This window comes from Sus scrofa, chromosome 5 (assembly GCF_054392235.1).
Source record: "Sus scrofa isolate SSC_HxYL_T2T_F1_AM1 chromosome 5, Sscrofa_HxYL_maternal_Yorkshire_Landrace_v2.0, whole genome shotgun sequence".
Taxonomy (NCBI): domain Eukaryota; kingdom Metazoa; phylum Chordata; class Mammalia; order Artiodactyla; family Suidae; genus Sus; species Sus scrofa.
The window spans coordinates 75,350,001-75,374,634 of NC_139387.1; the positions used below are offsets into that span (position 1 = coordinate 75,350,001).

Consider the following 24,634-nt stretch of genomic DNA (forward strand, 5'->3'; position numbering starts at 1 on the left):
TATATTGGGGTGAATACAAAGTGGAAGCTTCTCTGAGACTAAAATTCTCCCCTAAACTTTGGGAAATATTTGCATTTGTGCTGCTTTTGCTTCATTTTATTCTTAGTGAGATAATTCATTCAGAGCTGCCTCTCCTCCTCCTTGCTTTTATTTTGTGGCTTTTTAAAAAAATTATTGTTGTAATTAGAGTATAGCTGATGTACAGTGTTTCGTCAAGTTCTATTGTACAACAAAGTGACCCGATCACACACATTTCCATGTCCCTATCCATTCCAATATAACAGTTGTTGTGGCTTTTAAGCACATCAGTTTTAGGGTAGAATTTTGTTAAAACATTCAAATACATGTCTGCCAATGGACTCTCCTTTAAAGGCCATTGTTAGTAATTAGGTCTTTTCATGACTGATTAAACGTGTAACAAAAGAAATTAGTAAAGAACAGTAAAGGACTTAATCTTAAAAGTATAGCTGTTAGGTAGACAAAGCATTTAGCTCATTTATAGAAACATTTCTCTTTTACTTTAAGATATTTTGCATGAGAGCTTTCTGAAGATTTAGCGAGAAAATTATATGTATCCCATCAGTGTTTTTTTCATTTTAAGAGACTAAGTATGCTTTGTTATCCATGGAATAAGGAAAAATAAAATAAACTTTACTTTTTCATTAAATACATTATACACGCATGGCTTTAGAGATTCAGGAGGAAAATTGAAGACTTGGAAATTAGTTTTTATTGTGTTTTAGACTGTATTGGAGGTACTTGCCATTTACAAAGGATCCTGAATAAAAAATCTTTTCTAGGTTCTTAATGTGATTGTTAATTTCTGACTTTGTCTCATGTTGTGTTGTAAAATGCTGAACCTTTGCGTTAAAAAGGTACCTGTGTAGTGATAGCCATTTTCTTAATCTGACTCCTTTTTATGGCATCACATTTGCAGTATCTTCATGATTCTAGATGCTCAAGGCCATGTGAGTCACACATGCTTGATAGAGCAGCATGTAAAGGAGGCAGGGAAGTGCAGATCAAATGGGAATTTGATCTCAGCATCAGCCATGTTAAGATCAGCAGTGAGTCTCTGGTGATACCTTTTGACATTAACTTGGGGAGATCAGTAGTCATCCGATGGCTTGTTAGTATATCTCACTAGACTCTGAAGCATCTCTTGGCTTATGGTGACTTTTGACTAATGATATAATAAATATTCAGAGATGTACTATTTTAAAAAACAAATTTTTTCAGAATCTAAGACAGTTATTTCTCCATTTATTACTAACATTCTGTCCATGTAACATTTAAGCAGAGAAAAAGCTTATAAATTGAAGGCTAGCTATTAGACATTTGATAATACCCTATTTAAATTAAAATATAGATGGTTTGGGGGGACATGGTTTGCCCACTGCCACTGTATGTATATCTGATAAATTTGGACACTTTTCTTTGTAGGCACATGAGGCAACATTGGAAGCCAGAGCCAGTCCAGAGATGAGTGATCGAATACAGCAGTTGGAGAGAGAGATTGCCAGGTACAAAGATGAATCTAGCAAAGCCCAGGCAGAAGTTGACCGCCTCTTGGAAATCTTGAAGGAGGTGGAAAATGAGAAGAACGACAAAGATAAGAAGATTGCTGAGTTGGAAAGGTAAAGAAAGGGAAGCTGAGCGGGGACTTACTATATTAGAAAGGCTGAAGGATGGTATTAAAACTATACTTTTGGGGACATATTTTTCCAGTATATCTGCCTCTCTGAATTTAGGTTCTTGACTGCTTGATGTTACTTTATTATCTACTTGTTATTCTAAGTCAGTGTAAGTCCTTGTTGCCATCTCTAAAAGGCAACACAGAATGGGAATAGATCGGGAAGCTGTGTACTTCAGCATTTTTGATGGGGAAAGAGAAAGTATTCATTGATTAAGAAGTTAAAGTTTTCTTCTGAGTCATCAAGAGACTGCAGATAGCCACTTGTTTTCTATTTATGTATTTATTTATTTATAAGCCTCAAGTTCAAGGAGTTAAATTTTTTCATTGGTTTAGATCTTTTTTGTTAAGCTGGTGCTCCTTTGGGCTATGAACTTTAAGACTCTGATGTGGAGACACAAGCTATTAGCGCATGGGTCAAATATAGAAGGAGGAGGGCTATTTTTAGGACAGGTTAGGAAACCCTGATGTGATTTTTATTGAACTCCAACTTTGAATTCTTCAAAATCAGCTTTGTTTGAACAGAACCAGCCAGATAGCTCTCTTGGAATTTTCTCAGGTTTTTTTTTTTTTTTTTTTTTTTTTTTTTTTTTTTTTTTTAAGGTATTTCATACTGAAGATAAACTGTATGCCTCTTGGCATCTTCTTTTACACCATGTATTTAACATAAATTTTCAAGTGCACAGACATAGTTCTTCCAGTGGAACTGCATTAATTACGGTATTCTGAACAATCACAGACACTGGCAGTGACAAACTGAAGTCACTAATCCATGTGGCTCCTTTGAGCTGGATTCATAGAAGTATTTTATTTTCATGCTCTTAAATGTTGGGAAGTAGTTGACTGCTTTCATAAGTTGTATATTAAGTTTTATGGGAGTTCCTGTTGTGGCTCAGTGGTAATGAACTCCGCTAACATCTGTGAAGGATGTAGGTTTGATCCCTAGCCTCGCTCAGTGGGTTAAGGATCCGGTGTTGTCATGAGCTTCAGTATAGGTCACAGACTCGGCTCAGATCTGGTGTTGCTGTGGCATAGATCGGCAGCTGTAGTTCCAATTCAACCTCTAGCCTGGGAACTTCTATATGCCATACGTGTTGCCCTAAAAACAAAAAAAAAGTTGTATATTAAATTTTTAGGTTATTGGTAGGCCTGATATTTTCCCCTGTAAATTATTTTTTCTTCCTGCTTTGTACTCTTTTTTTTTTTCTTTCTTTTTTTTGCTGTACCTGCAGCATGTGGAAGTTCCTGGCGCAGGGATTGAACCAGAACCACAGTTGTGGCCTGTGGGTCAGCTGCGGCAGTGCCAAATCCTTAACCTACTGTGCCACAGTGGAACTTCCATTACCCATAGCATTTTAATTTTCAAGAAATTAAAGCAATAAAATTCCAGCCCTCACAGTTCTTCATTAAACTGCAAGTGTGAATAGCACGGGCTGATTACCTACCCACTTGTGTCCTCTTATTTGATCTTAACGCTGTTTACAATTTCTGGTCTGGTTCTGGATAAGATGAATGGGTAAAGTTCTTTAAGTCAGAATTAACAAATAATGAGTCTCAACATTAGATTATGTACATTTTTATGACTTCTTCCATGTTTGCAGTGCATCTTTACCCCAAGTAGACATACAGACAGACACACATATATACACTCTCCTTACATATATACGAGTACATGCCTCTCTTTGCTTTCATATCAGCCTGAAATCAGTACTGCATAGATTTTAAAATATCCTACTTTCAATGGATTAGTGACTTCCCACAAAGTATATTTCAACATTTCAGAAAAGAAATTCCTTAATAAAGTTTTATTTTTCAGTTTGATTTTTTTAATATTAGAATTCTACATTGAAATTATTGCTTGCTATTCCAGGCAGCTTGCTTGAAAAACGTTTCGATTCATTTTTGGACCCAATACTGATTTTGGGAGATGGACCTGATTTGAACAAGAGTAAGAAGTAGGATTAAATCTGTATTTGATATCCAAAGCATACCACATAGCTTTTATTAGCCACTGTATTTCTTATATTTGGGGAAAGAGTTGTATAAGATCTGTTCTTTCCATAGAATACAACTTATAAATTTGAAAAAGTAGTATAGTGGTTTGTCCTCTGGTCATGTAGCATTATAATCTTGTTTTACAGTTTGACACGGAATTTCTTGGCTACCAAGAAAAGAAAACAGTTTTTAAAACTTAGACTGGCTTTGTAATTTTTTACTGAACAATATAGTTTAAGGATGGGTAAAAGATAGTTGGAATTATTTTATGCCTTTTGTTCCCAGATTTAGTACTGAGGTGCATGTGTATGGCTGCTGTGTTTCTTACTAACCATTTGCTTCTTATGTCGCCATTCCACTATTTCCTGTCTGTGGCTGTCTTTCTCCCTGTCATTTATCATTTATGTTTCTTCATCTTTCTTTTGATTTGTCTCATCACGGTCCTATCCCATTGGGGTTTGGTCTCTGTGTCTGTCTGTTTATATCCCTCTTGGCCATGCTGTTTCTCAGAAAGCCAGTTTCCCGCAATCTGTACCTTCCACGCCAGGTTTCTGTCCCTGCACCGTCAGGGGGGTTTGTTTGGGACTTCCTGGGAAAGTGAGTGTTATGTAAGGCTACAGTTCTGTCCTAGATGGAGTTGCTACTGCTGCTCTTGCTACTGCTGGGGCCTGCTGGGGATTTTGCTTGATCAGAATTAAAGACCAGGCGATTATATATCCAGTTGAATGATTCCTCTTAGGTCCATTGCTTGTGGATAAAGTATATCTTCTCTCTAGTAAGATTCTGATATTGTTGGTTATAATTAAAGTCTTATTCTAAGGTTCTAGCCCATCTTTTATGTGGTTATTCTGATGCTCTTTAAGTAGTAGCATCTTAACTAAAGCATCTGTAGTACCACACTATAATTCAAGAAGTAGAATTTATTTTTACAGGATGCTTAGCAACTTTTGAAGTACATAAATGGAAGTAAACTATTATAGTCATTGGACTAAAGAAAATTCTTAGTATTCCTTTAAAATTCCCTGATACTTATGTAAGAATCTCCAGTATTAAAGGCTTTATATTAAATCATGAAGAATTCCCAGATATACTCTTTGTGGTCTTGAGAAAAATGAGTGGTCTCTTACATTGCTCCTACAAAACAGTAGTAGTTGCTGTCATATGAGTTAGTATTGTACAAGTATCTTGAGCTACGCAGTTTTAAAAGGGGATAATGTAAGTCTAACCATGCATCTGCAAATATAAAATATTTTTCCCAATTAAATATAAGATGTACTACTTCTAAATTTGTATTCCATACTGTAGTGTGTATCAATTGGAAGTTCAGTCAGTCTTTAGAAGAGGCACATAACATATATTTATATATATAAGATTATATAAGATTTATGGAGTTCCCATATGTGACTCAGCAGAAACGAAACCCAACGAGTATCCATGAGGATGTGGGTTCAGTCCCTGGCTTTGCTCAGTAGACTAAGGATCTGGCATTGCTGTGAGCTGTGGTATAGGTCTCAGACGCGACTTAGATCTGGTGTGGCTGTGGTGTGGGCTGGCAGCTACAGCTCGGACTTAGTCACTAGCCCAGTAACTTCCATATGCCCCATGTGTGGCCCTAAAAAGACAAAAAAAAAAAAAAAAAAAAAAAAGGATTATATATAAGATTTAGGAGTTCCAGTCATGGCTCAGCAGTTAGCGAACCCGACTAGCATCCATGAGGACACGGGTTCAATCCTTGGCCTTGCTCAGTGGGTTAAGGATCCGGCATTGCAGTGAGCTGTGGTGTAGGTCGCAGACGCAGCTCAGATCCCGCGTGGCTGTGGCTGTGGCTGTGGCATAGGCCGGCGGCTACAGCTCCCATTGGACCCCTAGCCTGGAAACGCCATATGCTGTGCGTATGATCCTAAAAAGACTAAAAAAAAAAAAAAAAAAAAAAGATTTATTACAAGAAATTCTTGCAGATCGTGGTGGGCTGGTCAAAAACGTCCAAAATCTGTATAGAGAAGCTGTCAGGAAGGGAAGATCACCTGTAGGATAGTACTCCCATGGGCATGGGCCAAATCCGTGGTCCACAGGTACAGTTTCTTTCCTTGGGAAACCTCATTCCTGCTCTTAGGGCCTTCCAAAAGATTCAGATATGCCCACTTTATCTGCGAAAATCTCTTTTACTTAAATGGGTTAGAGGCTTTATATCTGCAAAATGCATTCTTAACGAGATCTAGATTACTGTTTGATTAAATTAACTGGACACTACAGACTAGCCAGGTTGACACCCTTCAAGATCATCACCTGGTGGTTCTGGATAGTTTCCATAGATCAATTCAAGGAAGAAAATAATAATAAAAACAAACCTAGAGGTTGACATGTCTTTATACAAATAGATAGATATAGATTAGCACGAGGAACCCTAAATGTAAATTGAATATTTCTCTTCTAAAGTGAGCATATTAGAGTCTCTGTTTAGGTTTATAATGAATAGCCTTTGGCATACTGTTTAAAATGTTTAGTACTGTAGACTGATGGAATTCTGGTATTAGTATCTTTTCAGCCTCCTGAAAGAATTGCTTAATGTCTCCTCTTTGACTTAAGTTCCGTCTAGCTAAATACTCCTGTTGTACTGGTATACTGGGAGCACTGTCCCTTGTACATAATTCTGATACAGAAACACTAATGAATCTTCAGAGTTTGGTGTTTGCACTGAAAAACCTCATTTTACTCTAATATAAGGTTAGATTAGATTCAGTGTCCCATCTAGAAACTTTTACGTTTAAAGAATGGCAACCATCTTCTGATTTTTTTTTTTTAACATGATTTAGGTATCAAGGATTGCCTTTGGTTTATCCAAGTTAGGAATTTTTGGTGATTGAAGAATAATAGAGTCTACTATTGTGTACCCTAAATTTATGAAAAAGTTGGATTTACTATATCTCTTAATTTGTGGGAATATAAAAACTGAGATTTTCATGGATATAGATTTCATTTGAGGTTATGCTGTGAAATTTATCAGATGGATTAAAAGATGAGAAGAAGGGGCATACTTTCTTAAAGACATTTAACCTTTGAAAACCCTAAAGTTCTTTTTTATTCCTTATTCATTTTACCTGATTACTCTTCCCTTAAATATGTAACTGTAAAAACAGTACTGCTAAAAATTATGGTTTATAGTTATCAAGCTCTTGAGAGTAATATCCAATCTGTGAGTTTTTCTCTTCAAAACTCACTTTCCTCTTTGCCACAACATATACCCTTCCCTTCTTTATTAACTAATGAATTAATTTTTCTACTTTTGGAGGCTCTTATTTTCTGGTCACTGTTCTGGGCTCTGGGGCACAACAGGGAACAAAAGAAACAAAATCTCTGCCTGCAGGGAGTTTATAATATAGCCTCAGAAGACTGAGACTCCAACAAGGAGCAGTCCTCTCCTTTGGAGATGGTGCTGGCAGAGGCATTCTTCCACAGCTTGACAGTACTTAGAAATTTCAGTGACAAGATTTCAATTTAAGGTCTGGTTGAACTTTCCTGGGAGGTAGTACTTAGCATACTAAATTAGTGTGCCCCAGGACATAAAATTATCATAGAAAAGGGGCTTCTTTTTGAACTTAGGACCCTTAAGTCTGGTCTTTTAATTTTTGAGACCAATATTAAATGACAGTGGCTTGCTTGAGGGGTTATTTGGATGGAAAGCTAGAAGGTTATTTTGGATCCTACACTGCTAACTTTAGATCCTAGAACTTTAGTGTTGGTAGAGATATAAAATGGCAAGGGAAAACCAGGATAGTACACTACTACTGTAACTATTCTGAGAGCAAGAGAACCAGAGATCAGTGGTGTTATTCTCAAATATATATATATATATATATATATACACACACACATACATACATACATGCACATTTACACATTCTTGGGCAAATCCACTGGTGGCTCAGCAGTTAAGAATCTTGGCATTGTCACTGCTGTGGCTCTGGTTACTGCTGTGGCATGGATTCAATCTCTGGCCTGAAAACTTCCACATACCATGAGTGTGGCCAAAAAAAATAATAATGAAGTAAAGCACAGCAAATATTAGGAGGAAACTTAGTTTTTCCACTTTGTGATGGTTAATAGTATTTTCTTTACTAATCGTATTTTCTAGACCTCAACTAGAATTATAAGTTCTAGGCTTTTACATCATGATTAAACTTAAATTTTGTGGACTGGCAAGAAGATTCAACCTGTGCTTATGTTCCCAAGGGAATTATATTGTGATTACAATTTTTAAATAAAATCATTACAACTGATTTTATTTAAAAAATTGGCATATGATCAGTTCATAAGATTTGGAGCTACTTTAGTTGATTTTTTTTTAAAAAACAGGGTAGGAGTTCCCACTGTGGTTCAGGATATGGCCTTTCAAGGCGTTTGTTTGGTTTTTGGTTTTTTTTTTTGTTTTTTTTTTTTTGGCTTTTAAAGCTTACTAGTATCTGGAATTTTATGTTATGAAAATGGAGTTGTTTTTATTTTTATAGCTGCACCTGTGGCATATGGAAGTTCCCAGGCCAGGGGTCAAATTGGAGCTGCGGATGCCAGCTTACACCACAGCCCCTGCAACACTAGATCTGAGCTGCATCTGTGACCTACACTGTAGTTTACAGCAATGCTGGATCCTTAACCCACTGAGCAAGGCCAGTGATCAAACCCACATCTTCACAGAGACAGTGTTGAGTCCTTAACCTGCTGAGCCACAATGGGAACTTCAGAGTTTATTTTATTTTATTTTATTATTTTACTTTATTTTAATTTAATTTAACTTTAATTTTAGTCTTTTTAGGGCCACACCCACGGCATTTGAAGGTTCGCAAGCTAGGGGTTGAATTGGAACTGCAGCCGCTGGCCTACGCCACAGCCACAGCAACGCCAGATCCGAGCTGCATCTGCGGCCTACACCACAGCTCATGGCAACACTAGATCCTTAACCCACTGAGCAAGGCCAGGGCTCGAACCTGCATCCTCACGGATGCTAGACAGATTCTTTTCTGCTGAGCCACAACGGGAACTCCTGTTTTTATTTTTTATTAATCTTTTAAGATGTGTTGGCAAACTTGAACTAGTTTACAGGATGATATTTCCAACTTTTGGTTTGATGTTAGTAGATTTAACCCCCTGTTTTCTTTAAAAATGGACCTTAGAATTAGGAGATGAATACTTTTTGGTTATCTATTTTTTCTTAGTATTTTTCTCTTTGACCAAAATTTTCTTTCTCCTTATCCATTTGTGGGAATCTGATTTCTTTTAACTGTTACCTTTTGGGGGGAAAAAAAAAAGCTTCATTGAGCTCCCTTAGGTAGTAATTTATCTTTGTCTTTCTCTCTCTTTTTTTTTTTTTTTTTTTGGTGTGTGCTTTCTTATGGTATCTATCACATTCTTTCTCATGACCGTGCATTGCTGTGGGCCCAAAAAATGCATATGTTAAAACATGGATACACAGTTCCTTTCTCATTTTACTATCGAATCATCCCACATTTCTTCCCTTTTATCATCCCATCACCCACATATTCAGACTTTTGATCAGGTGAAGATTTAATAGTCCCTTATACACTTGTTTGTTATATTGAATATATACTTATATTCATTTCTTTTATATGTTTTCAATATGTTTGCCATTGTAATATACTTTTCTTTCTATAAAAATATTAAGTAAATTCATAGGTATTAAATATTCTTATTTAATATAATTTAATGGGATCACTTTTCTATCCGCAGGTTAAACAAGAGTAGATAACCTCTCTCCTGTTACAATGAAATACCGATGCTTTTTTTTTGTTTGTTTTTTTGTCTTCTTTCTAGGGCCGCACCCACGGCATATGGAGGTTCCCAGACCAGAGGTCTAATTGGAGCTGTAGCTGCCAGCCTGCACCACAGCCACAGCAATGCAGGATCCAAGCCGCGTCTGTGACCTACACCATAGCTCATAGCAACGCCAGATCCTTAACCCACTGAGCAAGGCCAGGAATTGAATCCACAACCTCATGGTTCCTAGTTGGATTTGTTAATCACTGAGCCACGACGGGAACTCCTGAAATACCAATTCTAATGTTTACTTTCACATTTTAACATCTCTGAAACTGGGATACATGAATAAATAATGCATTATTTAATTGGTATATCTATTCTCTATTTCTTAGTAATACATAAAGTAATGGTACATATTCTATCTTTGGCAAATTGATCTTGAAGATATGTGCAAAGAGAGTGAATGAAATTGTTCCAGTGAACGTGGGAGTAGAAGATCGTTTTTCCAAATTAATATTATTTTCTCATGTATTCCTTTATTTATTTTTATTTTTTTTAGGGCTGCACCTGTGGCATATGGAGGTTCCCAGGGTAGGGGTCTAATCAGCTGTAGCCACTGGCCTAGGCCACAGCCACAGCCACAGCAACTTGGGATCCGAGCCCCATCTGTGACCTACACCTCAGCTCATGGCTGTGCGGGATCCTCAACCCACTGAGCAAGGCCAAGGATTGAACCCGAAACCTCATGGTTCCTAGTTGGATTCATTAACCACTGAGCCACAATGGGAACTCCCATATTCCATTTTTAAATATGAGTAACCGAATGACTGTGTTTAATATTATAATTAGATATTTGACTGTTGAAACCGCACCCTGAAAGCTTATTTATTTAGGTTGACCTAAAAAATGTTTTTGACATTTTCATTGGAAAAATGATTGTTTTATGTATGTGATTTTATACTGCTATCACAATATATTCAGGCATCTAATCTAAGCGCAGTATAATCTGAAAATATAAACCTGCATATTTAGTCTTCATATTTGTAAATATTTTTTCTGTGAAGAAATCCTAAATTGATCATTCAGCTTAATGTCTTCAGAAATCTTCCTTATAGAAATTACTGTTAACTTATATATAGCTTTGACATAAACTAGTATACAGTTCATGAAGAAAGTGGTTCCTTAAAGGATTTCCTTAAAGTCTGTGGTCATGTTATCTTTGATCCATGAAGTGCAGTGTTGGAGAATGTCGTCCTGATGTAGGGGGATAAGAGCAGCAGTGACTGTGGTGGTCGTATGTTCTTGCTTGAGGGAGAATGGGTTGTGTTTTTAAAAAAAGGAAAGAAAAAGGAAAAGCGGAATGCTTAAAAGAGTGTTGTAACTGAAGACGACTGGTTCTTTATCTGATCCTGCTTGCTTCAGCTTGCTTTCTGGGGAAGCTGCTTGTTTGTTTTTTCTTCCTCCTCAATGAATTTCACTGTTAAGATTTAAAAGAAGAATAGGAGTTCCCTTCATGGCTCAGCAGTTAATGAATCTGACTCTGGTATCCATGAGAATGCAGGTTCCTGGCCTCGCTGAATGGGTTAAGTATCTGGCGTTGCCATGAGCTTTGGTGTAGATCACAGATGCAGTTTGGATCCTGCATGGCTGTGGCTGTGGCATAGGCTGGCAGCTGTAGCTTCAATTTGACCCCTAGCCTGGGAACCTCCATATGCCACAGGTGCAGCCCTAAAAAAAAAGCAAAAATAAAAAAAAAAAAGAATAAATAACACAGCTTTAGACAGTCAGTTCATTTAAGCCATCTTCCCAAAGTTTCTTGTGGGCACAGCACCTTATAATTTGTTATTACAGTCTTGATAGAAATTTATGTATAGTAGTTGCTTTGTTTCTACTTTAAACTGTAAACATTAGAATATATACTGTCAGGAATTCCCTTGTGGTGCAGTGGGTTAAGGATCTGGCATTGTCACTGCAGCAGCCTGGAGTCGCTGCTGTGGTGCAGGATCAATCCCTGACCTGGAAACTTCCACATACTGCAGGCATTGCTTAAAAACAAACAAACAAACAACAAAAAAAAAACAGTGCATCCGTCCTTCCGTCCTTCCTTCCTCCCTCCCTCCCTCCCTCCCTTCCTTCCCTCTTCCCTCCCTCCCTTTTTTTGCTGCCCTTCAGTGTATGCAGTTCCCTGGCCAAGGATCAGATCTGAGCCACAGTTGTGACCTACGCCACAGCTGCAGCAGTGCCGGATCCTTTAACCCACAGTGCGGGGCCAGGGATCTAACCTGTGTCCTGGTGCTGTAGAGGTGCCATCAATTCCACTGTACCACATTGGGAACTCCTATACCATTATTCTATATGCAGTTTTTTTTCTCCTAAATTTATTTCCGAAGAACTAAAGTTTAATGCCAAAGTGAAATATGGCTCCAGAACCATAAACTGAGTATAAAAAGATTCCTAAGATTGCTCACTCTTGGCGGAAATAAGCTTAATATGTTTTTCAAAGACTTTCCCATGTCTCATATAAAGCCTTGCATCCATCTGTGTGAGACTTTAGTGAGTGTCATTGATGATCCAAAATTACTCTAACTTAATGTGTCATAACCAACAAAAATAAAAGAGACCATGGGAACAGCCATTTAGAGATTGGCCTCTCTTTGACTTTGAACACTGTCTATGTTTTGAACTCTTTTTCAAATGCCAAAAGATCCATGGATTTTTGTAGATTCCCTTTAGGAATCTGTAAGCATCATAGGGAGATAAAGAAGATGTAAGCTTGTCATAGGATGTCACCCAGGAGATGTGTCAGCACACTTTGATTCCTGTCCCAGATCTACTTGCTGTGTGATTGTGAAAAATTTTGTTTGTCATTTTGTTTCTCTGTGTTTCATCTCTTTTATCTTATACAATGGCAATAAGTCTTGTCATCCTTACCTTTTATTACTGACAATGACTTTTTTAAAAACTCTAGCTTTAGCACTTGAAACATTAAAGTACAAATTGAAATGGTGCTTGCAGTCAAGAAATAAACCTCTTGTTTATTTAAAAAAAAAGAGGAAAGAAAAAAATGGATACTGATGACATTGGCTGTTATCTAAGTATTTGGAGGATAATACTAATTTCAGTGAAATTGATTAATTTTTTAAGAGGGAAACTGCTTGTTATTATGAAAAGCAATAATGAAGCCCAGAGCTTCATGCTAGGGTAGGCATGGTAAGCATGGCTGCTTTGCATCTGTTTCTGCTGAGTGCTTTTGGAAATGAGTTGATGTTTATAGAGCCATATATTCCTCTTCATTATTGCTTTTAGATTGCACCATTTGGGGTGGATTTGATAGATTTGGAATGACAAATATTGATTGTAATTAGAAAAACATTATTCTTACATTTGAGAAAATTATTTTAAACTTTTCCAAACGGATAAGAGTCTGTATTCTATAGAATAATGGAGGCTGTCTGTGTTTTTCTGCGTTTGCTCATGGATAACTTAGGTCCAAGAAATGGACTGGGGTGGGTAAAGGAGTAGCCACTTCTAAAATGAGTATGCATAAAACTGAGCTGACTCAGGTTGTAAAATCACAGCTACTTACATGAGGAGGGGAGTAGCTAACCTTTTCTTCTTTTCCTTTGTGTTTAAGAAAAAACTTTTTTCCTGTCCCAGGAAATGGTAAATTTTAGACAAAATTTGTTCCTTTAGAAACTTACGTTAAGGTATAATGGTGTAATCTAATACAAAAATACACTTGTTGAAAATCTGGAATTACTAATTTTTGGTGCCTGTGCAGAATCTGTGTGACTCCTTTCCCTTCTCCAATCCTGTGCTTTGTGTTTTTGTCTATGTCTATGAATAATATTATTTCTGAATATTGCCCTTATTAATTCTTTCAAACTTTCTCTTTCACATTTTCTTCCTGGATTTGCTGTTTCCTTCAGTCTCACTTCAAGGTCAGTATGCTTGTCCTAAAACAAAGATAAATAACAGAACCTTTTATACTAACATTGTATTGAACTCTGATAAGCAGCTGAAATGATATAACTTATTCTGGGAGCTAAATGTTTAGAAATTTAGTTATGAGTACATAAAATGTTAAGAGTTTTAGATTTATTGAAAGAGTGGCTTCAGAGTTCTATGCTTCCAAACATAGGGTAATCAGAAAGCAAGAATCAGACGGACCAGGTTTTGACTGAGAGAATTAAAATGAAAGGAGGCCACCAAGGGAATTGGGAGGTAAAAATATTGCTTTAATTATAGTTTCGCCAGATATTCTGGCTTTTATATTAGCAGGTAAAGTGCAGCATGAATGAGGGAGGGAAGATTGCCACAGTCAATGGATGTGTGTAAGAACCTTTGCATTATTTCATGTACCCTTTCAGTTTGGGGCTTGTTTTGTGATTCTGCGGAAGGATAGAACTGGTAGAACAAAAACAACCACCAGAGCTGCTGTTTGTGTGTGAGAAGCTTTACATGGTTTATTTCAGTTGATCTTCCTGGCAAGTATGTGGAGAGGTTTGTTGTTTCCACTTTTTAGATGAGTAACACAAATACAGAGTCCACTAAGTAACTTGTTCATTTTCATTAGTAAGTAAATTAGTAAGAGAAACTGGCAGAAAACAGTCAGAAACCTGCATTTTAAGTTAATAATGTTGCACATGAGCCATGGCAGTAAATTAAAGTGTGAGAATTTCTGATAGAGTTCGGGAAATGGTATTGTTAATACCGCGTTACCTAGCAGCTACTTTCTGATAATGTTGACATCGTATATATTTACTGTCTGTGAAAGCACTTGTCTCTGTGATTCTCACAGCTAGTGTGTGTGTTACATAGGCCAGATTATTACTCTGAGGAGGAACTAAGATTAGGGAACATGATTTCTCTAAGGTCAACCAGCTAGTAAGTGATGGTACTTAGATTTGAAGCCAGGTATTGTCACTTCAGCCTTGGGGCTCTTTATATCACATGCACTCTAGCTAGGACATAGAGTATGAGCTGTGGAGTCCCAGGTAGATTTTCTTAGGTAGATTTCTCATCTGTAGTTTTCTCATGTATAAAATTACAATAGTTATCTAATCTAAAGGTTGTTGTAAACAGTGAGGGAGTTAGTACAAGTAACATGTAGAACTGTGTCTAGCACAAGGTAAGTAGTCAATAAATGGAGCTGTTACCATGACTTCCTTTTGCCTTCTCCATGGAGTCCTGTGTGATCAGAAATATCACAGCATGATTCCGGAGAGCTCAGGTCCTTGAAAACACCACACCGTACTGTCGATGCCTATCAGTATTAATAGAAAGTGCGAAGAAGAATGCCAGTGGAAAGTTGTATATATGTAGAAGATGAGAAAAGAAGACATGTTTTTTTCTATAATGATAGTTTCAGACTGTTTTTCAAGTGCTAAAATTTCTTTTGTAGGTAGAAAGATGAAGTGGATACTTTTTTGGGGAGAGGGGAGAAGGGGCTCTCTTTCCCAGTTCTCCTGCCTAATATTTCTGCTCAATACTTAATCATATTTCTGAAAAAGTCCCCTTATCTTTGACTCTTTTAAAAACAAGCCATTTGGGCTGTAAGTATGTTAAAAAAAATAAAACTTTTGCTTCATAATTACTCACTAATCTATTCATGAAGGGGGTCTTCATTCAGACCCACATAGTCCTCTTCCTTCTCTGCATGTATCAGTGTCTCCACATGCCTGTCTTCACTCATCTTCACTTTGCCTCTGTCACTGGAATTAATGTCCCAGCTCTGTTCTGAGGCTAAACTTTCTCTTCATTGCTTCTCTCTGTCCAGCTTTCAAAACCTTGTCCATAAATTGAATCCTCCTCCTCCTCATTTCCCTCAAATATAAAACCATACCCTAGTTTTCCCCTTCCTTCAAAAGACATGTACACAGTCCTTCCAGTTTCTTTTCCTTGGTTTCAGCCCACTACAGTCTCTTACTTTTGCGTTTTACTTTTTCTTTTCTGTTCATTTGCACAGTTTAAAAGAATCGTTTATGCTCCATGCCTCCACATTTACACTTCCCATTTATTTTCCCAGCCAGTGGAATTTGGATTCCTCTCTCACTGCTGTGCTAACATTGCTGCAGTGATGTACACGCTACCAAATTTAATAACCTTGTTTGTCTTGGGCCTACAAGCCTGTCTGGGGTGTTAGATTATTGACTAGCTCCCTTCTTTTAAGAAACTCTTCTTTTGTAGTTTATTGTTTCCTGCTAGTTCTCTTACCACCTCATTGACGGTTGTTAGCTTATTTTTCTTTTCTTCTTTTACATGTTTCTTAATTCTTGGTCTATCTCATCTTCTGTTTAAAAAATTCTTTTTTCACCTACATTATTGGTCATCTGACTTGTTACCACCAAAGACTCTATTTTGTTTTGTAAATATTTTTATGGAACTCCTATTTTGAATAAACCATATTCATTACAGAATAAGAAGAATATTACAGAATATATAGAAGAAATCTTACAGTGTTTGCAGTAAAAATAGCAAGCACAGGAGTTCCTGTCGTGGCTCAGCAGAAACGAATCTGACTAGCATCCATGAGGATGCAGATTTGATCCCTGGCCTCTCTCTGTGGGTTAAGGATTCAGCGTTGCCATGAGCTGTGGTATAGGTGGCAGACTCAGCTCAGATCTGGCTTGGCTGTGGTGTTGGCCAGCAGCTACAGCTCCAGTTTGACCTGGGAACCTCCATATGCCATGGGTGTGGCCCTAAAAAGACCGAAAAAAAAAAAAAAAAAGGCAAGCACAAGTACTTCATTTTCAAGTATTTTTCCAATTTTCTACTCTAAACAAAGCAATTTGGGTAGCACTTAAGTACCCAAGTCTGAAAACAGTTCAGCTTTAGTAGAAAAATAACACAAAGATTTTTGTCTTATGTTTGGAGGACTGTCATTTAATTTAAGCTTCAAGTGCATTCCTATTTTTACTGGGAAGTTTTATCATTTTGTCCTATATTTTGTCTTTTGCATGACAGGTTTTGGTCTGATTGTCTCTAAACAAAACCTCATAAAATGCTCCAGAAGAATTTGTCTATGGAAGTCATTGGTGTATACATAGTTCTCTGAGTTACAAGTTATGTTAATTATAATATTGTTAGCTGGTTCATTTTTTCATAGTTTTTACTTTAGCAGTAAATGCCATTATACAATACTTATTTCTAAATACGTTTTTTTCCAGCTAATAAAAGATACAGTAAGTTGTGTTTTTCCAGTGGCAAAGATTATTTTGGCTGTAGTATATTAAAAGCCTTCTTTAGGAGTTCCTGTAGTGGCTCAGCAGGTTAAGAACCCAGCTAATATCCATGAGGATGTGGGCTTGATCCCTGGCCTTGCTCAGTGGGTTAAGGATCCAGTGTTGCTGTGAGCTGTGGTGTAGGCTGGCAGCTACAGCTCCAATTTGACCCCTAGCCTGGGAACTTCCATATGCCTTGGGTGAGGCCCTAAATAGATAAAAAAACAAAACAAAACAATCAAAACCACCCTCATTTATTCCCGACTGGAGTTTAATGCAGTATTTTTTTTTTCTATATAGAAGCATTTCATCATTTTAATTATGATTTTGCCAAATCAGATTGAATATCTCACCAAGAGAGTATGTTATTGATGTTTTGAGATTGAATTGAATGTTTAGATGACTTCATTACATGACCTTAAGGAAGATACTTAACCCTTCAGTGTTTGTTTTAACTAACTGTTTTGTGTAAATAATGACACTTACCTATAGTGTTTTTTATTTTAGTGTTCCCCACTAAGCTTTTCCATTTTGAATAGCTTTCTTTGTTTCTATTTCTCCCTTGTCCTCCCCTGATGTCCTCTGTCCCCCTTTCCATTCAGTACAGTGCAGAGAGATTTTATTTAGAGTGTGGATAACTGAAGAGTCACATTCAGTATCCTTAAACACACATCTCTTCCATTCTTGTTCAGTGACATTAGCCCCAGAGAATGAGTACAAAGAATTAATTCCATGTACACATGAAAAGAAATAATTCAGTCCAGAATTCATCCTTTTTATTATATGGCAGCCCTTTTTGGCTAAAGGTAAGACGTTTAGGAAGTGAGACCTATAAATGTCAACTCTTTCACTCTTAGATCTAAACAGATTGACCTAAGTATTATGTTTTATTTAGCAGTGACCTTTAGCAGTGACTGTTTTCACCACAACTGTTTGGAATCTGTGGGATACCTCCTACTTGCTGTGTTAAGACCAGAGTCCCTATACTGTTCTGTAATAAAGGTTAAATACTTTATATCTTGCTAAATACTTTATGTCTTGCTCAGATGCATTCCTCTTGTTATGATCTCTTTCATCTAGTTTGTTGAAAGAGTTCTTCTTTGATTTCTAAAATCTAACTTGGTCAAACAACCGTTTCTCTGCACATTTTAGAAAAATTTTTTCATTGTTAACTAATACTAGTCAGTGAAACCTCATCAGATGTCATTCACAAAAAGAAGTCTGAGAGAACTGTGAGGGCGTAATTTTTTCTTATTTTTTTAGCCAGTTCAGGAATTTATAGGCCCAAGAGCATTTCTGACCCTCTGAGATCTATTTATAAGGATCTATTCATGGACAAGAGTTTATAATCTGGGGGAATGATGTGTTGTTGTTTTTGTCTTTTCGCCATTTCTTGAGCCACTCCTGTGGCATATGGAGGTTCCCAGGCTAGGAATCGAGTCGGAGCTGTAGCCGATATAATATGTTTTATAAATATTGGGACATACTTATACTAAAATATTATTTATTGTTCTTCTAAAATTCAGATTTGATCAGATGCCCTGTGTTTTTATCTGATGAACCATGATATAGTTTGGAGATAAAACAACTTTTATACAGTGTGTAGTGAGAGGAAAAACTTACCACAGGCTATCATTACCTGTTTGAAAGGATGTTAATTATATATAAACCATGCTTCAGTTTATTAATGCAATTTTAGGGTTCAGTTAGATTCTTTTCTAGCTGTTGCATCCCTCCACCCCACACAGCCCCTGGCCGTGATACCCCTTTGATTTGTTTCCAAAAGATTGGAAATCTGATTCTATCACTTCCCTACATAAAGTCTTACACGCTTAGTATAAACTACAAATTCCTTGCTGAGCATGTTATAATTATTTGGCTTTTGTTACCCTTGGCTTCCTTTTTCTGTTTTGCTGCTCCAACTTTGAGCTGTAGTCACACTGAATGTGGCTTTCCTCCAGCAGGACACCTTCTCCTTTTATCGGCGCTTTATTCCTGCTGTTCTCCCTACCCTGCGACCTGGGCTAATCCCTGAGGAAAGTTCAGAGGGAGATCATTTTCCAGGATACTTTTCCTGATCACCATTGCCACCTTTTCCCCCTTTATCCTGAATTTGCTTGGGTGCCTGGGAGGTATTTGAGAGCAGAAACTATTTTTATTCATGGATCGATATTCCTTGTGTTTGATACATGAGACAAATACTGTCTACTTAATAAGTAATGCAAATGTGAAGAGCTTAGCAGACTGTGAAAGCTTAGACACAAGTAGATCCTCTTGCAGTCCAGAGCCCACTTTCTCCTGGAAGTGCCTTAAACGTATTTTCTAATTGGCAGTCATGATTACACCCTTTGGTGAGATTAGTCTTATCTACCTTTGGCCTTGCATTTGGTCGAGTTTTCTTATCTTAGTATGGAGTTGAAGAGGGAGATTCAGAAGGAGATGCAATGACCTGTTGCTTAAGCTGGATCCCTAGATTGTTATGTCATTATTTATATATATATAAATAATATATATATGTTATAGATAGCCTTTTGAAGGTTTGAAATATTTAATAACAGTAAAATTAGCGTTGTATTACAAACCTTTCTTAATCAGCCTTTCTAGTTTCATAACATTGATGTCAAGAGACTGTTTCCATTTGTCCAACAAAAAGCTTTGAATTGGTTTCTTTTTTCTGCTGTGTCACACTATCCCGTGCCTTTTTTGGTTTTCTAATTTCATTGTGCTGCATAAAGCACATGCTTAAATACATGTTCCTAAAACATCCGTGTGAACAGTTTGCTACCCTTAGGAAAGAGGTTGGAAGCATTGGGAGGATTTGTAGCAGGAACTCTTTGTTGGTTTTTAGCCATTCCTTGGTGTCAAGTGATGTAAGTTGGGGAAAAAACACAATCTTTCCTGTGTATATATATGAAGAGCTTGATTTTTCTGCCCCTTGTATGTAGGCAGGTGAAAGACCAGAATAAGAAGGTGGCCAATCTGAAGCACAAGGAGCAGGTGGAGAAGAAGAAGAGTGCCCAGATGCTGGAGGAGGCTCGGCGCCGGGAAGATGACCTCAATGACAGCTCACAGCAGCTGCAGGTGAGCTGAGCAGACCGAGCCCTGGGGGAGCAGCTTCCCCTGCCTGCCTGTGCCTTCTCTCTCCATTGCTTCCTCCTTTCCTCTTTCTAACCCTGCCTGCTGCCTGGCTCTTACACCAGCTGTTTAGAAGTAAAGGATTGGCTTTAAATAGGAAAGGCAAGTTCCACTCCACAGCTTTGTGAGAAAACCTCAGCCTAGGAGAAAGCCGTCTTGCCTCAGGGTGACCACGCTTGTTAAGCTCAGGGTTCGTGTGATGAGCGGGTTCTGTGGAGCCTCTGGGTGGTCAGCATAACTGCTAGCCATTTTCCTTCATTTAAGTGTGTTGCTAATCTAGTTTTGTGTCTGACTTCTATTTCCATTCTTCCTTTCCTCCCCCATCTTTCTTTCTTTATTTTTTTTCTTAATTTTCATTAGAGTATAGTTGGCTTAAATTTGAATTGGTTTCAGGTGTACAGCAAAGCGAATCAGTTTTATATATATATATATATATATATATATATATATATATATATACACACACCCATTTTCCCCCATATAGATTATTATAAACTGTTGTTTCCTCCACTCTTTCTTACCTTTTTTTTCTCCCCTTTCCTTTTCTTACTTTTTAAAAATTCAACTTAACATATTTCACAGTCATACAAGATGTATAAAAACAAACTTTTTTACTTCACTGGAGAAATAATCAATGTTCCCGTTACTCACAAGGTTAACTCAGACTCAGTAACAGTAGTAGCAGTGACTGTATAAGTGCTGGTGCTTGAAACTAGGGCCTGGTCGTTTGTTGTTTCTAACCTTCATTAATCCAGTGAGGCAGATGGGTTTTGCACATTTTACAGATGAGGAAATTATCTCAGAGAAATTGCATTACTTACCTAAATGCACACAGGTTTCTAAATGGCTCAGCCATGATTTTAACTGGGACTTCTGGATCTCTAGTCTGTCAGAATGAATGTTTTTTAAGTTTCAGGGAATACCACAGATTTAGAAATCTCTAAAATTTCTGCTAAGGCTGCTAGACACTTGCAGATTGTTTTCCTCTCGTTACAGTTGCTAATTGGTGTGGTAGAGTGTTTATACCATATTGTGTGGGCACCAAATCTTCACCGGAGAGATTTGAAAAAGTTATTATTATATTATGTAGAAGTCATTTTTAGGCTTTATAATTCATTATTGAATTCATTTCAGACATGAAAATCTGACTTTTTAATTCCTTTTTCATTCCTCTTTTAAATAACTTTTACTTATTATAAAATACATGCTTCTTACAGAAACAGTATAAATTTCCTCAAATGTACCAACTTTTAAAAAAAGCAGCATACCAGTTTTTCCTCACCCTTGCCAGTAACAGTTAATGGCATAAATTTTCTTCCTCCTTTTTAATTTTTTATTGCCAATCTGATGGGTGGAAAATATTTAATTTTTGATTTAATTTATATTTAAAATCTCTGGTTACCAGTGAGGCTGAGTATTTTTTCATGTCTTAAATGTTCATTTGTTTATTAATATAACTAAAATTTTCTCTTCTGTGGTGCCTTTTTCCTTGTGGATTTTTTTGCTTAGTTTATCCCTGTTTTGAGAACATATAAATGTTTACCTATAAATTTTTGTTTTTTTGCCTTTTTTTTACCTTTTTATTTTTTTAGGGCAGCACTTGCGGCATATACACGTTGCCTGGCTAGGGGTCGAATCAGAGCCATAGCTGCTGGCCTTCACCACAGCGACAGTAACTCAGGATCTGAGCTGCGTCTGCGACCCACACCATAGCCCACGGCAGCGCTGGATCCCTGACCCATAGAGTGAGGCCAGGAATCAAACCCCATCCTCATGGATTCTAGTCAGATTTGTTTCTGCTGCGCCACAACAGGAACTCCTACCTATAAATATTTTTAAGTTGTTTTGGGCTTTTTGGGGCTGGGGGGGTTGGGGGGGCACTTGATGTGGGATCTTAGTTCCCAGGCCAGGGACCATACCTGTGTGACAGTGATGAAAGTGATAAATCCTAACCACTAGACCACCACGGAATTCTCTGGGCTTTTACTTTTTACTTTTACTTTTTAAAAAATTAAGAAAAAAATTTTTATTATAGTTGATTTACAATGTTCTGCCAATTTCTGCTGTTCAGCAAAATGACCCAGTAATACATATATATTATATATATTCTTTTTCTCACATTATTCTCCATTCTGTTCCATCACAAGCGATTGGATATAGTTTCCTGTGCTCTGCAGGAGGATCTCATTGCATTAGTTATGCAGTAATGAAAAGACATGTCCCCTCCTCTCTGGAGCATGTTACCTCACAGAGGAGGAAATAATGATAAAACTAAGTGAATAAGCAAATAGAAATTACGAAGGTGCTTTAAGGAAAGAAACTGGGCGTGGAAAAGATCATGGGCAGCAAATTTAGATAGGACCATTGGAGACGGCTTCCCTGAGTATGTCATTAAGATGAAGTCTTAAAAAGCCATGTAAAAAGCAGAGGAAACAGTATTTAAAGTGGAGAGAATCCCTAAGGTAAGAAGAAGTTTGAGTGTGTGATGAGGAAGTAGAAAATAGGCAGGGGTGCCTGTTAATCATGCCAGACCTTGTAGGCTGTGATATGAAGTTTAGATGTTATAAATAGTGGGACGTTTTAAGTAAAGATAGACAAGATTTGATTTACATTTTGAGAGTACTGTTTCTGTGTGTGTATTTGTTTTGTTTTGTTTTGTTTTGTTTTGTTTTGTAGTACTTGGAAACCTGGATTAGAATGCGATGAGTGGTTATGAGGAAAGTATATGACAGTAAATATGTCTTGTATACAATGTTAGGTATAACATTGTATACATAGGGATGATATGAGACAAACATGGTCCTTCCTCTGAAGGTGCTCAGATTATAGTAGGTGGCCCTTTAGTGACATTGAAGATGGAGGTTTTTGAGGCTCAGGAGAGAAAGAAGAGAGGGTAGACTTGAGATCTGCTATGTTTAGGTAGCATGGTCAGGAGTTTCTTGTGGATGGGAATGTGGGCACTGAGGGAGAGTAAGGAGTCGGGAATGGCGCTTCGGCCCCTGGCCTGGGTACCTGGATATGAGCTGATGCTCAGTGATAAGATGGGGCAGCCCTGACATGAGATAAGCAGGTTTTCCAGGGAAGGAGAACAAATCCATTTTCAAGGTGAAGGTATCAGTGAGACACCCTACTGGAAATTTGAGCCTAGTTAGATGTGTAGATGTGAAGTTTAGAGAAGTCTGTTTTATTAATTTTGGAGACTTGAGCTTAAAAATCATACCGAAATCCGTAAGAATCAAATACCATCTAGAGCCAACATGTTGACAGGAGAACATGGAGTTAGTACTGAGCCTTTAGGATCGTCACCATCTAGAGCTGGGGTAGAGTGGGAGAGGAAAGGAAAATGAAAAGGCCCTTTGTGGCAGGAGAAGAAAAAGAGAGTGCAGTATCATCCCCAAGGCTTGGGGAGCTTGATGATGCTGCTGCGCAGTGAGAGAGAGGACAGGCCTGTGTGTGGGCTGACCCAGTGTATCTAGAACTGTCAAGAGAGGACCTCGCAGCTCCCAAGGCTGGGGAAGAGGGCCTTCCATTCTGTCTGCCCTGTTGACCTTGGACCTAGTATATGGTCCCATATCAGTCCAGGTACTTGACCAGTTTTTCTTTCACACGCTCACAAAACTCACTACCCCTCACAAGATCTTTGGAATATTTCCTTAGGTATATATGTGACTGTTCTGTGATGTGTTTCCAGCATGGTTTTCATGTTTCCAGTATGTGTTTTCCAGCATACATACTAACATTTCAATTATTTTATAATCCTAGTTGATATTCACAAATACAGGACATGAATGATAAAAACAATGAGACACATTGGTGACCTTTCCTACTATCATGTTTTTCAGTTATAGTGCCTCTTCCCTTGACATTTTGCATTGCATTTTCCCAAACTTTGTTTCCCTTACTCAAGGATTTATCTCTGTATTGGTTAAATTCAGTACTGGGTTGTTTCATTAATATTTTCTGTAAGCCATGTTACACTGTAATTGGCTAAACCAGATTTCAGAATAATCTGTATTTGTCTTCAGTATACATTTATTGAGTACCCATTATGGAATGTCATACTGCTGAGTGACATGAATGCTTTGAGGATATAGAGATAAGTAAAATTTTTTTCTCCTCACAAACATTGCATATGCTTATTAAGCATTTTTTTCTGCTGGATATGTATAAAAAGTATGTTTTAGTGCAATTCATAAGTAATTACTGTATGAAGAACTGGAATTAGGTAAATCCCAGCAACAAAAGCCTCCCAAATAAGCATTATGCAGAAGCATAATCTTAGCTAATTTGACTGATGGTCATTTTGGGATTAGAAAAGCTTTGTATTGAAAGCCTATCCATCTTTTAATGTTCAGATCAAAATGTTCTCTCTCATGTAAAGCCTGTGTAAATCCTCGCAGGTGGAATTAATTATGCTTTGTGTTGCAATTCCTTTGTAGTTTGCTTCTGCTTTTATTTCAGGGCTTGTTTTTATCTTACTTTGTATTGTATGCTGTTAGTTTGTGTGTTGTTTCCCCCATATATTTGAGTTTGGGAATCCTGTCTTGGTACTTAGCACATTGTTGGTTCTCTCTAAAAATGTTTATTGATTTCAGTTGTATGGATAGATGTCAAGAACTCTCATTCATTCACAATCATTTTAGCCTGGCCTTTGGAGCTTCCCATCAGCCGAATCATTGAAGTATTTCTAGCCTGATTTTTAGGTGAGATACTCAGAGCATAGCTACTCTGTTTTATACAACCTGGGAGTGTTAGTGTTCTTTAAATACAGTTTATTGGTTTTCTTTTTTTTTTTTTTTTTTTTTAGTTTATTGGTTTT

General features: G+C 37.4%; 1 protein-coding gene across 30 annotated transcripts in view; it reads left to right on the plus strand.

The window, feature by feature from the left end:
• Positions 1-24,634, plus strand: part of ERC1 (ELKS/RAB6-interacting/CAST family member 1) — a 359,940-nt gene that overhangs the window by 111,696 nt on the left and 223,610 nt on the right. For 17 of the 30 annotated variants that reach the window (XR_014804002.1, XR_002344309.2, XR_002344316.2 and 14 more), the window contains 2 exons: positions 1,444-1,637; positions 19,626-19,761. Coding sequence is in view for 16 of the 30 variants with exons in the window: in XM_084957044.1 (XP_084813170.1) it covers positions 1,444-1,637; positions 19,626-19,761 (330 nt within the window). In the remaining 14 variants the exon portion in view is untranslated. Of the gene's footprint in view, positions 1-1,443; positions 1,638-4,198; positions 4,305-13,386; positions 13,399-19,625; positions 19,762-24,634 lie in introns of those variants that run through there. The other 13 variants (XR_014804001.1, XR_014804004.1, XR_002344313.2 and 10 more) reach the window with 2 other exon arrangements.